This window comes from Daphnia pulicaria, chromosome 12 (genome assembly GCF_021234035.1).
Source record: "Daphnia pulicaria isolate SC F1-1A chromosome 12, SC_F0-13Bv2, whole genome shotgun sequence".
Lineage (NCBI taxonomy): Eukaryota > Metazoa > Arthropoda > Branchiopoda > Diplostraca > Daphniidae > Daphnia > Daphnia pulicaria.
Window position 1 is genome coordinate 2,140,061 of NC_060924.1, and position 13,130 is coordinate 2,153,190.

At 40.0% G+C, this 13,130-nt stretch overlaps 6 protein-coding genes across 6 annotated transcripts in view; 1 reads left to right on the forward strand and 5 right to left on the reverse strand.

The window, feature by feature from the left end:
* LOC124316136 (sporulation-specific protein 15-like) overlaps window positions 1–13,130 on the reverse strand; it is a 610,960-nt gene that overhangs the window by 29,305 nt on the left and 568,525 nt on the right. The window lies entirely within an intron of this gene.
* On the reverse strand, window positions 532–1,337 carry LOC124316586 (cuticle protein 10.9-like). Its single transcript, XM_046782604.1, has 3 exons — window positions 1,245–1,337; window positions 1,063–1,164; window positions 532–982 (listed from the first exon to the last, which is right to left on the reverse strand). The coding sequence occupies exons 1-3, from the start codon at window positions 1,248–1,250 to the stop codon at window positions 692–694; spliced, it is 399 nt and encodes a 132-aa protein (XP_046638560.1). The 5' UTR covers window positions 1,251–1,337; the 3' UTR covers window positions 532–691.
* Window positions 2,150–3,887, reverse strand: LOC124316400. Its single transcript, XM_046782329.1, has 7 exons — window positions 3,762–3,887; window positions 3,527–3,693; window positions 3,220–3,445; window positions 3,023–3,147; window positions 2,818–2,940; window positions 2,520–2,745; window positions 2,150–2,460 (listed from the first exon to the last, which is right to left on the reverse strand). The coding sequence occupies exons 1-7, from the start codon at window positions 3,825–3,827 to the stop codon at window positions 2,341–2,343; spliced, it is 1,053 nt and encodes a 350-aa protein (XP_046638285.1). The 5' UTR covers window positions 3,828–3,887; the 3' UTR covers window positions 2,150–2,340.
* LOC124316405 lies at window positions 4,653–6,525 on the reverse strand. The gene is made up of 8 exons (XM_046782333.1): window positions 6,428–6,525; window positions 6,146–6,340; window positions 5,921–6,078; window positions 5,620–5,845; window positions 5,428–5,552; window positions 5,241–5,363; window positions 4,947–5,172; window positions 4,653–4,877 (listed from the first exon to the last, which is right to left on the reverse strand). Exons 2-8 carry the CDS (start codon window positions 6,209–6,211, stop codon window positions 4,761–4,763), a joined length of 1,041 nt encoding a protein of 346 aa, XP_046638289.1. The 5' UTR covers window positions 6,212–6,340; window positions 6,428–6,525; the 3' UTR covers window positions 4,653–4,760.
* Window positions 7,301–8,190, reverse strand: LOC124316575 (larval cuticle protein 65Ag1-like). The gene is made up of 3 exons (XM_046782594.1): window positions 8,089–8,190; window positions 7,846–7,982; window positions 7,301–7,731 (listed from the first exon to the last, which is right to left on the reverse strand). The coding sequence occupies exons 1-3, from the start codon at window positions 8,098–8,100 to the stop codon at window positions 7,440–7,442; spliced, it is 441 nt and encodes a 146-aa protein (XP_046638550.1). The 5' UTR covers window positions 8,101–8,190; the 3' UTR covers window positions 7,301–7,439.
* On the forward strand, window positions 10,329–11,689 carry LOC124316480. The gene is made up of 4 exons (XM_046782458.1): window positions 10,329–10,483; window positions 10,559–10,783; window positions 10,871–11,238; window positions 11,304–11,689. Exons 2-4 carry the CDS (start codon window positions 10,559–10,561, stop codon window positions 11,551–11,553), a joined length of 843 nt encoding a protein of 280 aa, XP_046638414.1. The 5' UTR covers window positions 10,329–10,483; the 3' UTR covers window positions 11,554–11,689.

Genomic DNA, 13,130 nt, shown 5'->3' on the forward strand with positions numbered 1-13,130 from the left:
ATAACTCTGAAACCGCATTAGTCCACCAACCTCGAATAATGATCGAATCAGTTATACAAAAGCACGATGACAATTGAATATAGCTTATAGCACATGCGCTACATGCGTAATATTTAGGCTTTACCTAGATCCTCGATTTCATACTAATTTTTCTCTTTTTTTCTCTTGCTTACCTGGAGAAGCCGTCCACTTCTATGAGGTTTTTTCGAGGGTTTTTTTGGATGGCGGGCCATGCCTAAGGGTTCACTTATTATCAGCCAAGAATCCCAAGATGCCATCCAAGCTTTTGCGAAAATGTTGACATGTGCCAACACCATCTAGCGGCTAGATTCAACGTTGACATCCACGCCATCTAACGGTTAGGAATCAGTTCAAGCGAAAACCGAAGTTTATCGATACCTAATAGGACGAATTATACCGACCCAGAATTGAATTTACCCCAAACCTGTTTCAAGGCGGTGTCGTATTCTCATTCTCCAAGTTAACCATGTACCTATGTAGAGTTTTTTTTTAAATATCACCAAGATGCCATAAAATCGCAACGAGTTCTTTAACGATTTACATTACTTCCATATATTACAAGAGATTTAGTTACAAACAAACTCACAACCAATAATGCATTTAGCAATTGGAGAAAATGCATTGGTTCATTATGTTTCTAAGGATCGCTGAGTTCAGTGGTTCGGGCCATTCATGCAACGGGGTAAGCTGTTGTTGGTTTAGCCTGTTCGGTCGGATAACTCGCTGGTTTGTTGTTGTATGAGGAAGGTGCGGGATATTGGGCCTCTCCTTCGTATTTGACTTGGGCGACGTATCCGTTTTGGTCGGCCGTGTAGGTGACGATTTGGGTGCGGCCATCGGGCAAGGCAACGCGGTAGGATCCGGTCGTGACTTTGCCGTCGCTTTCCTGTTGGTGCGAGTAGTCGTTCTTGCTCGGCTCGTCCTTCACTTCCCAGGCAAACGAGTGCGGCATGGGAGCGTACTATGGAAAATTTGTTTTATTCAAAATATAATTAATTCATTGAGGCTATAGAACACAGTCAGCTGTAAGATATAATTTACCTGTTGCTCGGATGACTTGGCGACAGAGTCTACGTATTTGGGCTGTTCCTCTCCGGATGTAGAAACAGCCAATGCAACGAGGGAAACAATGATGAGTTGGACCTGTATAACCGGGAAAACAATAAAATATCGTATTTACTACTATATTTCTTAACACTCATTAATGAATAGTAATAGAGAACCTGCATGATGATGTTGGAGTGGTTGTTGGTGGTGGAATCGACTGAAAGCGACTGGTGACTTAATCGAGTCGACACTACCGACTTATATACTTGCTGGGTTGCATCAGGTACACGTTATAGTAACTGGCCACCCTTGTCAATTTCGGTCAGGGTGATAATGAAATATTATTATGTCGTCCGCTGCTGCTGCTGGGGAAAAGGAAAAGGGAAACTTGAAGGGAAAAAAGGAGACGATTATTGTCAATGGACGTTCGCTTTTTGTGGTTGGTCACTATCACGACGCGAGACTTTCGTGTCCCGGAGATTCGGGAGAATTGTTTCCTTTTCCTATTTTACTTGTCTTTTCATTTCTTGCTGTTGCAACACGACAGAGAGTCCGTGTTATCCCCCTCTGGCTGTGTGTATTTTACACAGTTTGGATGAGCTTATTATTACGTACTGCGCAACAGTCAAGGGCGTTAACTTATTTCTTTTTGATTTCTATTCCATTTTGTTTCAACCCGTCACATCTAAAAATCCCGCATTTAATACTGCAATTGCCTTTTATAATTTGATTGTACAGAATGGTGAGTATCAGTCCTAACACATGTAATACTCATCACTTTATGCTTACATAAAACAGAAGTGATTCAGTTGACTCAATAATCTCGGCAAGAAAAAGCCAATAACCCGAAAGAAAGTTGTTGTTTTCTCCTAGCTATGTTCAATGACCCGTTTATATAGGCTAAGAGAGAACGAAAGAGTATAGACCATGAAATAATAATAATAATAACCGTGTGTAACAGAAAAATTCCGTTCCGGCAGTGTGGAGGGTGTGTCTCTCGCCACACATCGTGAAAAACGGAACCGAGAAATCTGGAATTCTCTTCCTTAGTTTCCACATCAAAGGAGCTACACAAATTAAATTCCATGATAATCAATATATATTTCCGCTTTAAAATTAAAAGTAATAAAAAATGTCTGACATGCAGAGAAAGTATAGATATTCACAAAATTGGTTCCATTTCATACTTATCCTGTAAGCAAATTGTAATAAACCAATTTTTTATTTCACATCTCTTCTTAGTCGAGTGCGGGATCAAATGTCGTAAGAAATTCAATTCTGGGTGGGAGCGATTCCATTGACAAAGACGGCAGTCACACCTTTCCACGATTCCACATCGGGAGCGGAAACGCCCCTGGTAGGGAGAAGTTCCACGAGCAGACGAGCAAAGTCCTATAATAAAAACAAAAAGTAACTTGAAATCAGCTTCATCATTATTTCTATTTGCTCACCTCCCAAGTTTTACGAGGAATGGAGCGCTTGGCGTGAGTGTATTTCAGGTAGTTGATGTTGCCCAAAAGCTGCAATTGGTCATCCATGGCGGAAATGATGGTATCCAGGCGGTCGGCGACGAGAGCCACTTGTTGGATGTAGTCGCCGTTGCCTCTCAGAGAGTTGACTGGAACATTGGCGAACTTGGCGAAATGTTTCTGGACGCGCGGAGTCTCCTTGAAGAGCCTTTCAACATCGACAAATCAAATGATAAGACGCCGTTATATATAGGTTTAATTCGACAAATGTTTAACTGACTTGATGAAGATGGCGGAGACCAAAGAATTGCGGCCGCTTTTCATACTTTCCCAGCTCCTTTGGACATTGCGGATCTGGTGACGGGACAAATTAGAATGGGCATCAGCCAAATCTTCGGGGTTCCTATGAAAATGGATTCAGCGTTGTAGAAAAGAATTAAAGGTCTTTTTATTTAATTATAAACTACATTTTATACTATACTCACTTGAGGGTCTTGGAGATGCCAGCGATTATGGCGACCATTCCTTTGTTCCAGGCCTTTCTGGCCTCAACGTTGAAGGTGCTTCCAAGCGTCTCTTCCAGAACTTGCTCAATAATAACACCAAATTCCTTTTGAAAAATTATAAATAATTATAGAGAAATAATGCGAATAAAGAAATATGTCGATAGCACAATATATACCTCGAACATGGCAGGGGTAACTCCTCGAGGTTGATAGGCACTTCCAAGAAGGTTGAATTGGGCGGCCAACAGTTCCTGGCTGGACAGCGACTGGATGACGACGTTCAAACCGGCCAAAATGGTGTAAGCCTGGGCCAAGAAATCGCCGTTTCTCAGCAGATTGTAGTGAGGGACGCTGGCGAACTTGGCGAACATTTGCTGGTATTCGGGGTGGGCCTTGATGAAACTGTAAATATAATCCAGGCAATATTATTATATCAAAAGGCTTAGCTACATCTATAATGGTTGGAAATGGTCGTGTCCTTACCGGAGAAGAACCCGAGGAGCGAATTCGCCATTTTTCTTGGCCTGGTCCCAGGTCTTGCGGATAATACTGTGGTCAAAACAGTCGAGTTTGGAAGTTTGGCCTTGGCTATTCTCCTTTGCCGGGACGGTGCTGGTTGTCGGGACAGTCGTTATGCTGCTACTGCCAAACTGCAAAATAGAACAATCAAAATATGATGAGAATGTGATTACGTTTGACTTCAAATATAATGCCATACCTGAGGCCAAGCGCAAGCCAAAGCCACGACGCTGAGGAGAACAACCAGTTTGAAAGAGGCCAGCATGGTTAGTTAGCTCTGAAAATATCAGACTGCCAAGTGATATACTCTGGCATCGATTTCTTTCGGCTTTTATATAGTCGACCCACAGATCCGAAAGAGATGAGCTGAAAAATGCTGATCTACATTTGTTGCGATAAGTTATTATTTTGACAGCCTATATATCCGTTGAGGACAGAGGTTTTGCACACAAACCATCATTCAGCAGGATTCCAAGTGATGTGTTCTCATTTTGTCATTTTCACTTGCTCTTGTGTGAATTATATAACTTCCTCTAACCTTCTCGTGACACACAAGATCGTGCATACATAGTACGTCTCTGAGACTCTTGACTTTGATTCACATGAATAACTAGAGCAGTGCAAGGGGTTTTGGTGTACACAGAAAGGTCAATCCGGGGTAGCTTATCGTAATGAAATGGGACAACTGTTGTCGTCGAGTTCAAATGAGCCGCCGGGTTTGATTTAATTTCTCACAGTTCAACAAATGTCAGCAACAGCTGAATTTCGTTTGGCAACCCAATGGGAATATTGTTATCTATTGCGTTGCAACCTTTCATCCACAGCAGATTGGGAAAGAATATAAGCTATTCCGCATTTCATGATATGGTCCAAGTCAACATGTGTTTTTAACCAAAGTTGAATTTGATTGACTTGATTACATTGCAAGATTGCAATAGTTTTTCAGACAAAAGTCGATGTAATCTACTTTTTTAGCAATGAATCACATCGACAGTCAACACAAGGTGACATAAAATAAATTAAAAAAAAAAATGACAGCAGCCAAAAATGTTAAAATTAAACTGATAAAATATTTCTGACAGAGAAAGTATTATATAATCAGAACTGGTTGTATTTCACCCTCATCCTATCCTAAAAACCAATTGAAAACCAATTTTTCAATTTTAAATCAAGTGCGATGAAAAATGTCGCAAGAAATTTAATTCTTGGGAGCGATTCCGTTGACAAAGACGGCAGTCACACCTTTCCACGATTCCATGTCGGAAGCAGAAACGCCCTTGGAAGTGAGAACTTCTCCGAGCAGGCGAGCAAAGTCCTGAAAGAAAATAAATAACGTTAAAAAATAACAGAATGAATGAAATCGCTTCCATTTCGACGCTCTCACCTCCCAAGTGCTGCGAGGAATGGAGCGCTTGGCGTGAGTGTATTTCATGTAGTTGATGTTGCCCAAAAGCTGCAATTTGTCATCCATAGCGGAAATGATGGTGTCCAGGCGGTCGGCGACGAGTGCCACTTGTTGGTTGTAATCGGCGTTGCCTCTCAGAGAGTCGACTGGAACATTGGCGAACTTGGCGAAATGTTTCTGGACGCGCGGAGTCTCCTTGAAGAGCCTTTATTGAAAATCAAATGAATTAAAAAGACCCATTCGATATTATAATTCGACTAATGTTTAACTCACTTGATGAAGATGGCGGAGATCAAGGCATTGCGACCGCTTTTCATACTTTCCCAGCTCCTTTGGACATCGCGGATCTGGTGACGGGACAATTTAGTCTGGGGATCAGCCAAATCTTCTGGGTTCCTATGAAAATGGACCATCGTACGTTGTTAAATGATACATTCTAGTACAATAAGATACTACTCACTTGAGGGTCTTGGAGACGCCAGCGACCATAGCGGCGATTCCGTTCTTCCATGCCTGTCTGGCCTCAGCGTTGAAGGATCCTCCCAGCTCCTCTTCAAGAACTTGCTCAATGATCACACCGAATTCCTTTTATTAGAAAGTTAGAATAATAATTAGAGAGAAAACAATTAGAAAACACTCGATGGTCTATTACCTCGAACATGGCAGGGGTAACTCCACGGGGTTGATGGGCACCTCCAAGAAGGTTGAGTTGGGCGGCCAACAGTTCCTGGCTGGACAGCGATTGGATGACGACGTTCAAACCGGCCAAAATGGTGTAGGCCTGGGCCAAGAAGTTGCCATTGGTCAACAGCTCGGATTGAGGAACTCCGGCGAACTTGGAGAACTTTTGCTGGTATTCGGGGTGGGCCTTGATGAAACTGGAAATATAATCCAGCAATTTATTATATTTAAAAAGCCCATAAATGTTAATATTGGGAAATGCTGGTCCTTACCGGAAGAGAACCTGAGGAGCGACGTCACCATCTCTCTTGGCCTGGTCCCAGGTCTTGCGGATAATACTACGGTCGAAAGAGTTGAGCAGGCCTTGGCTATCCTCATCAGCCGTGACGGTGGTAGTGGTGGTAGTGACAGTTGTCATGGTAGTGCCAGGCTGTATAAAATATAGAAATGTGGTATTTAATAACAATTAAAATATTACATTTGAATTGAAATAATACCATTTGAGAGTAAGCGCTAGCCAAAGCTAATACGCTGAGAAGAACAATAAGCTTGAAAGAAGCCATGGTTGAATATGGTGAATGTTGATTTAGCTCTGGAAATATCAGACAGCTAAGTGATACTCTTCCGTCGATTTCGTTCGGCTTTTATAGTCGACAGGTCCCGAAGAGATGAGCTGGAAAATGCTGATTGAGCTATTTTGTTATACGATAAGTTATTGACGGCCTACGTGAGGATTTGCACGCAAGCCATCACAAGTGATTTTTGAATTATTTACTTACACGTGTTCTGGTAAGAATTGTAACCTCCTTCTCGTGACACCACGCCAGATCGTATAAACGTCCCTGTTGACACTTTGATCGACTTTGATTCACATGTTTAATTAGCAGTCAGTGGTTTTGGTACACAGAAAGGTCAATTCGGGGTAACTTTGTAATCAAATGTAACAGCTGTTTTCGTCCAGTTCAAAAGCCGGGGTCAGAATTTGATTCCTCAGCTGTATGTATAAGTATAACAGCTGAATTTTGCTTGGCATCAACCCAATAGGAATATTGTTATCTAAATATTAGTTGAAACTATACTCACCCAGATTTGATAAATAGTTCAAAAATCATGTGTGCTGCATATTTCTTGACAAAGTGACATTATAAATTGTAATAAGTGGCACTATCCTACGTGATGTATGTCAGGCAGCCCATTATTTCAAAAATACACGAGGCCAAATTCTAGATTGGAGTTATATTTTGCATATTAAAGTAGTTATACCGTCCGCTTGGCAAAACTCGTTTGCCAAACTCATTGGCTGATTTTTGTAAAACTACATTAGTGTTTCTTACTATAAGGACAATTTTGATCGTTATTTTTAAAAAAACCTGTTTGCTGGTTGTCAATCTGTCGCCATTCTCAATTTTGATTGCCGCTCAATTGTCCCTGTCGACCTCAAACAGATTTCCGCTCTTCATTCTAGAAAAACTAATAAGGGAATCAAAACTCAAAAGATATGACACCGCAAAGATATGGATAGTAGAAAGCGAAATTTAACTCGTTTTTCCAAGAAGCTATGGGGGTTATCAAAGCGTGAAGCTGATCGTGCTTATTTCCGCGTTTTTATAAATCAAATTCAGATTTGATCGACTTGATTATTGCGCAAGTTGTTCAGACAAAAGTCGATGCAATCTATTTCTCCAGCAACGAATCACATCGACAGCAGTCAACGCACAAGGTGACACAAAACTTTTTAAACAAACAAATACAACGTCAGCAGCCAAAAATTCGATCTGATTAAGATTGAAATTAATAGCCAAGGCCAGTGCGTTGGTAGGGCAGGGCGGGTGCGACGGGCAGCGTGTAAACGTGGACCGGAGCGACAGGTAAGTGATCGCCTTTGGGCTGGAATCCGCCCTCGTCGGCGACCCAAGTCAAATAAATTCGCTGACCCTCGGGTGAGATCCAGAAGGACGATCCTGCGTTGGTGTTGCCGATCACGTCGTTGACCGTCTGTTTGCCATAAGCGTCCGTCGAAACTGTCTGGAACTTTTTCTGGACTTGACTCTCTTCTCTGGTGGCGCCATCAGATTGAGTGTAGCTGAATCATCAAAAAAATGTCAACAACAAAACAAAAATAATAAATCAAACAACATTTTTATAATATCATTGAATATAAAAATAAGATGATGAGTTATTATTATATTATACAGACCTCCATTGGCTGCTGCCGTCGAGATTGCGGACGTCGGCTTGACTTACGACGACTATTTCGGGTGCTGCAGCAGTTTCAGATTCTTTTTTACCTTGAGGAGCGCCGGCAACGACGGCCATGACGGCGGCAATGAAAAGCTATTTTTAAAAAGTAATAAAGTTAATCTAAATTGAAATGTTTGAAATTTGAAAAGAATGAAAGAATGAAAAGAATTGCCAAAAAAAAGTTGTTATTTCTTTTTACCAGCTTGTTCATGTTGACTTGAGATGATGAGTGGAAGAACTGATGACTAAAATTCAATCATAGTCGAGTTTATATAGTCGACAAAGAGAGAGTCATTTCTATGATACTTTTTCTTCCTGTTTGACCTACATAATTCCGACATTTTGTGCTCGCCAATTTCACGATCTTGATTTTATGACCTCATTACGATTACTTGCACATCTTGTTTGCACCAAGACCGGAATTATCCCCGAAAAAAATGCTTATACCTTCCACCCAATCACTTTTCGTTAAGTCGAGATAATATAAGGAGACCCACAGCAGCAGTCAAATAGGGCGCAACTCTCATATCAGGTAAATCAAATACTACTAGTAAAAAGGAAGACCATTTAAGGCTTGGTGGTGCAATAACTTGCAAAGCTTTAAAAATAAAACATTTTCATTTTTGGGTGGGAAATGAAAATATCTCATATTGCGGTGGTGGTGGCGGCATCAACTTTATTTTCTATAAACATGTGGATGTGTGTTATATATATATATACTTTGTACATATATGAATAACCCGGAGATTATTTTAAATGATTGCATATAGCATGCATAACAACAGAAACCAGCAGGCAGGAGAAAATCAAGAATGGGCTCACTCTTTTGGGTTTCCCGCGGACTGATTTTCTCTCAAAAGATGATTTCTACAGAAACTCGTTTCGCTATCAAAGCCATTTCGTGGTTGTTAATTGGAACATCTCAAAAGTTTCTCCTGTCACATTGTGGTTCGAGAAATTATGATTTCTCCATCACAACACACACATATATATACCTATATATTGGCAGAGGAAATCAGAGACAAATCTCTTCTGATGAATAGAATTAGGAATAACATTTTCACGGATGGATTAACCTTTTCTCCGCTCGAAATTTATTCAAAATGAACATCAGATAATTTAATATTGCAGAGTTGGAGAAATATCAAAACCAGCCCTTTTGATAATCATCGCAAATCATTTATACTCTTGCGTATTATAATCAGAATAAAATTGGTCGTGCTCACTTCTTCTCCTCAGGTTATTAGACAACATTTATCAATAGCTACAAAAAGGACGACCCACAAATTACACCAAGCAAACCAATAAACAATCAATTTGTTTATCGTTAAATTGATAAAAACCATACGGGAAATCGCCGCCTGCTGTAGTATACAAAAAGCATATTCAAGTTATGACTCGAAGGGCCGACCAAGGCAATATGCGCTTGGCAGATGAATTTCTACATCGCGTGTTATTGCAGACATACCGTAATAAAAGCTAAATAAGTTCAAGGTATTCAAAGTTTTTTTTATGATATGGAACCAATTTTGGATTTAGATTCTTTTGAGGTGTTTTGCACTATTCCTGGGCCATACTGGTAACCTGTTTTATTGCGCAAATAAAGTAAGAATTGAATGGAAAAATGGTGCCGAAAACTTCTAACATACTCTCTGAGAAATATACGTCGGTAATAATCAAAGTCAAGACTTTAGTGTCATTCTCTTTTTACCGATTTCCAACATTTTTGTCGAAATTTTTTACCGAAAAATATCTTACAGAGTGAAGTAGGGACATGTTACATTTTAAATGTATCAAAACGCTCTTTTAATTAGAGTAATCACAACATCGGCCATGCTGACCATTTCAACTTCCTCTGTTATAATTAGACACTGTTACATTTATGACAGAGTGGGAGAGAAAACACAAAATAATAATAATAAAAAAAAACGTTAATTCAGATTGAATCCCATACGGTTCAGCTCTGCCGCGTCCAAAACATTTTTGTTATAGTTATCAAATTGGCAGGGTGACCATAAGGTAATGAATTTGGAATTTTTTTTTTTTCAACAGCACATGTTATATCGCAATCAGCGTTAGGCTATACCCTAAACAGGGTTCATATGATGGAGCATTATATAGCTTTTATTATTCTGGTGTCTTCTTGGTATAGAGGTGTAGTGCACTATTCCGTTGCGATAGAGCATCCTGTTTGATTGTGCATTTTTAGAATTCTGCGGTAAAAAAAGTGTCGTAAAATACTGACAACATGTGATTAAGTAGTAAGAGTTCTCTTATTCGTATGTTTATAACTCGTACACAGAAGATATTTTAAGCCGTTTTGGAGCGTCCGACAGAGCCCGAAGAATAAAACAGGAATTACACAGTAATAAAACGGCTCGATCCAAATTAGTTTCACGTTTAGGAGAACTCTATTATAGACCGACCGCGGTGGACTTGAAGGTTTAAGAACCTATAGGAAGACACCATAATGAGAAATGTCGGTGGAATTGAGAGGTATATAAGAACCTTTGTCTTCGTAGGTTTTGGACAATCGACCTTAAGCATTGGAAAAGAGACGAACCAACTGGCTCATCATCACTCCTCTATTAAAAGTAAGTTAACTGATATTTATTTATTTTTAAGTTGATCCGTATTTTGTACAAAATGAATGAATTGGCTATTTGCAGATGAAGTTGGCTTTAATTTTCCTTTCGGCTTTGGTGGTGATCACTCATCAACAATTCCAACAACAACAACCGAGCGGAAGGTCTTGGTGGTCATTGTATTCCTACCCAGCACAGTTGCCCAGCATAGTCGCTGATCGCCGAGAGATTTATTACAACAACTTGCAAGACGACATTCCGTCCATCCGCCGATACAGACCAGTAAGACCCGTGCCCTACTTGTCACAGGTGAGTGAATTGACTGAATTCATTCTTGTTTGTTATCACGGTCAGAAACCAGAATTTTAAAACAGTAAGATGTTATTTAATATTTAGAATTTTGAGTTAGACCCAAGTTTTGTGGCCGATGACTATCAAGATGATTTCAATGCGGAAGAAGAATATCCGGACATGCACTCAAGAAATAAAGTTGCAGAGATCCGCTACCGACCATTTTTTAATAACCAACAGCAGCAAAGATTTTTCTTGAACAACTTCAACAGTAACATCAACAGCATTCGAACTAAAACGATTACGTTCACTCTGACGTCAACTGTCAGCCTGACCACTGTCCAGTCCTGCATTGCCGCAGTCAAGTTTTTGGACGACGCTGCTAAGACAACGCCCTGTCGTCGCAAGCGTGATATCCTCGAAAATTCTCCGGAAGATGCGCAATTCTTTATTGCTCCATCGGAAACACAACGGTTAGTGTATAACATTTTTAAAACCAATTCTGACGAATCTGAATTTGCAAAATTGATAATTTTAGAGTGATGCCAACGGCACTTCCATCGCTGGATGTGATCCGAGAAAATCGACAACTGCCAGCAGTCGATGATAAAATTTCCGGTTCCATGTCGTCGGTGGAAAACTCGAGAGGCAAACGATTTTTAAATTATTCTGTGACTTCAGTCACTGTTACAAGCTACAGCTTTTTGTCGGAAACTGTCAAAAAAGCCGTCAACATCGGTGGAGATGCTGCTGTACTCTGTCTTCCATCTGGCTGGGCTGTTTGCTAAAAAGAAAGGAGTGCTGAAAACGTCGTCTACAAAATGTTTCAATTGTAGTGACAATAATATTTGCTCTTAGAATAGTTTCTGTACTTTTGTGTCTTTATGCTTATCTATTCACAAGAATACACTTTTGCAGGCAGAATTTACCCGATTAATACTGAAATAATAGTACAGAAAATCACTTGGCGGTGCAAGTCTTTAGTCTTCCGCGGATCTTGTCAATTTCAGCAATCAACTCATTCAAACGCCAACAATACAAGTATTGTTTTTCCCGAGGTTCAAAAATTTCCTTATTTGAAGGAAGTACAAAAACAGATTTTATGAAAAAGAAAGTTGAGCGCAACTCCGTTTGCTGAAGGAAATTGTCAGTAGGCAAATTGGTGTTGACGTGCTGTGTTCAAGTTCATTGCAAAGGTGAGCGGACTGAAGGGCAAAAGAGGAGAGGGATTCTAGAACAGCAGGTAAAATGGCCATAAAAACATAGTAAATTTCTTGTTGATCGGCTTAATAGTTATGACCTCAAATAAAAGAAGCGCAATCCCCTTGTTGGTGAAACATCTCATTTCGTCATTTACGAAACGTAGTTAAATAATACGTTAGTCTTATTATTGCCAGGTATTTGTTGTGCGGCGTAATAAAAACGACCAACACCAAATGTCTTGCGATAACAAGTCGTTGACGACTGCCTGAACAGTTTGGGCATTTTATACACCCGACTCAATTTTAACAAGAAACTCAAATTCAAATGTTAACCATTTTGTTTTTCCCGCGGTTCTCACAGAGCGAGAACAGTGGCAATAAAATACTTGTTGCGTTCATTCAAGCCTCGTACCCGCAACCACAAACTGGTAATAACACAGCGCGCCTAATAAAGAATAACCCTTTTGTTACCTATAGTCAAAGTGGACAAATGTTGTTCTTGAGTTATCGCACCATTCAGACTTCCTAGTACAATTCAATAAAAAGGCGGATATAATTCCCCTTTATTAAGATGCTCCGAAATACTCGTGTGACGCACGAAAACAAATGAATCACGCAGAGCGCCGGATTCTTAGTTCATACCCTGATGTAAGTTTTAAACATTTCGTTTAGAAAAGCTTCGGTCTTCCTTATATATGACATCCATTAGAGAGACGAAAACAAAAATAAATTGGGCGACATTAAACGAGTGATGGTCTGTGAGGCGTACTGCCATTGACCATAAATAACAAAAATGGCAAGGACTGATGCACGATGCAGCAGTCAACGCAGAACCATATAGAAATTTCTCCTGTCACATTGCGGACGAGAAATACACAATCATCGACCCCTACTGATGGATAACGAACATTTTCACGAATATTAGCTCAAATTGGATTCGAAATGAACATCATGTAACTTAATATTGCAAAGTTGGATAGATGTCAAAACCAGCCCTTTTGATCATAATCATAATCATCACAAATCATATTCTTACGTAGCAGGTCTATAACCGAAATCTAATTGTTCGTGAACTGAATTTTTTCTCCCCATGTTATTCGACAACGTTTGACAATAGCTACAAAAGGGATGACCCTCAAATTACACCAAGACAACAAACAAAA